Genomic DNA, 292 nt, shown 5'->3' on the forward strand with positions numbered 1-292 from the left:
GGGGGGGAGCGGAGCCGCCGGGGAGGGGGGGGTGGGCCGGCAGCGCCCGGCCTTTGTTTGCCCAGGGCCCGGCGCGACGGAGCGGAGCGAAGCGGGGCGTCCCGAGCCGAGCCGAGCCACTCACATAGTGCTTGTTGGGGACGCGTCGCTTCTGCACGTCCAGCACCTTCACCTCCGCGATGCTCCGCCTGGGCATGCCTCTGCCTCTGCCCCTCGCAGCCCGGCGCCAGCGGCGAAGCGGGGAGCGGCGGCGGCGCTGGGGAGGGGGGGGAGGCACTGGCGCACGCAGCCG

At 76.7% G+C, this 292-nt stretch overlaps 1 protein-coding gene across 1 annotated transcript in view; it reads right to left on the minus strand.

Moving 5' to 3' along the window:
• Positions 1–247, minus strand: part of SH3PXD2B (SH3 and PX domains 2B) — a 76,599-nt gene extending 76,352 nt beyond the window's left edge. The window contains exon 1 of the mRNA XM_010579073.1: positions 125–247. Coding sequence (XP_010577375.1) covers positions 125–196 — 72 coding nt within the window. The 5' untranslated portion in view covers positions 197–247. The remainder of the gene's footprint in view (positions 1–124) is intronic.
• Between the last annotated feature and the right edge of the window lie 45 nt (positions 248–292).

Source organism: Haliaeetus leucocephalus, unplaced genomic scaffold (genome assembly GCF_000737465.1).
Source record: "Haliaeetus leucocephalus isolate CR32 unplaced genomic scaffold, Haliaeetus_leucocephalus-4.0 Scaffold656, whole genome shotgun sequence".
Lineage (NCBI taxonomy): Eukaryota > Metazoa > Chordata > Aves > Accipitriformes > Accipitridae > Haliaeetus > Haliaeetus leucocephalus.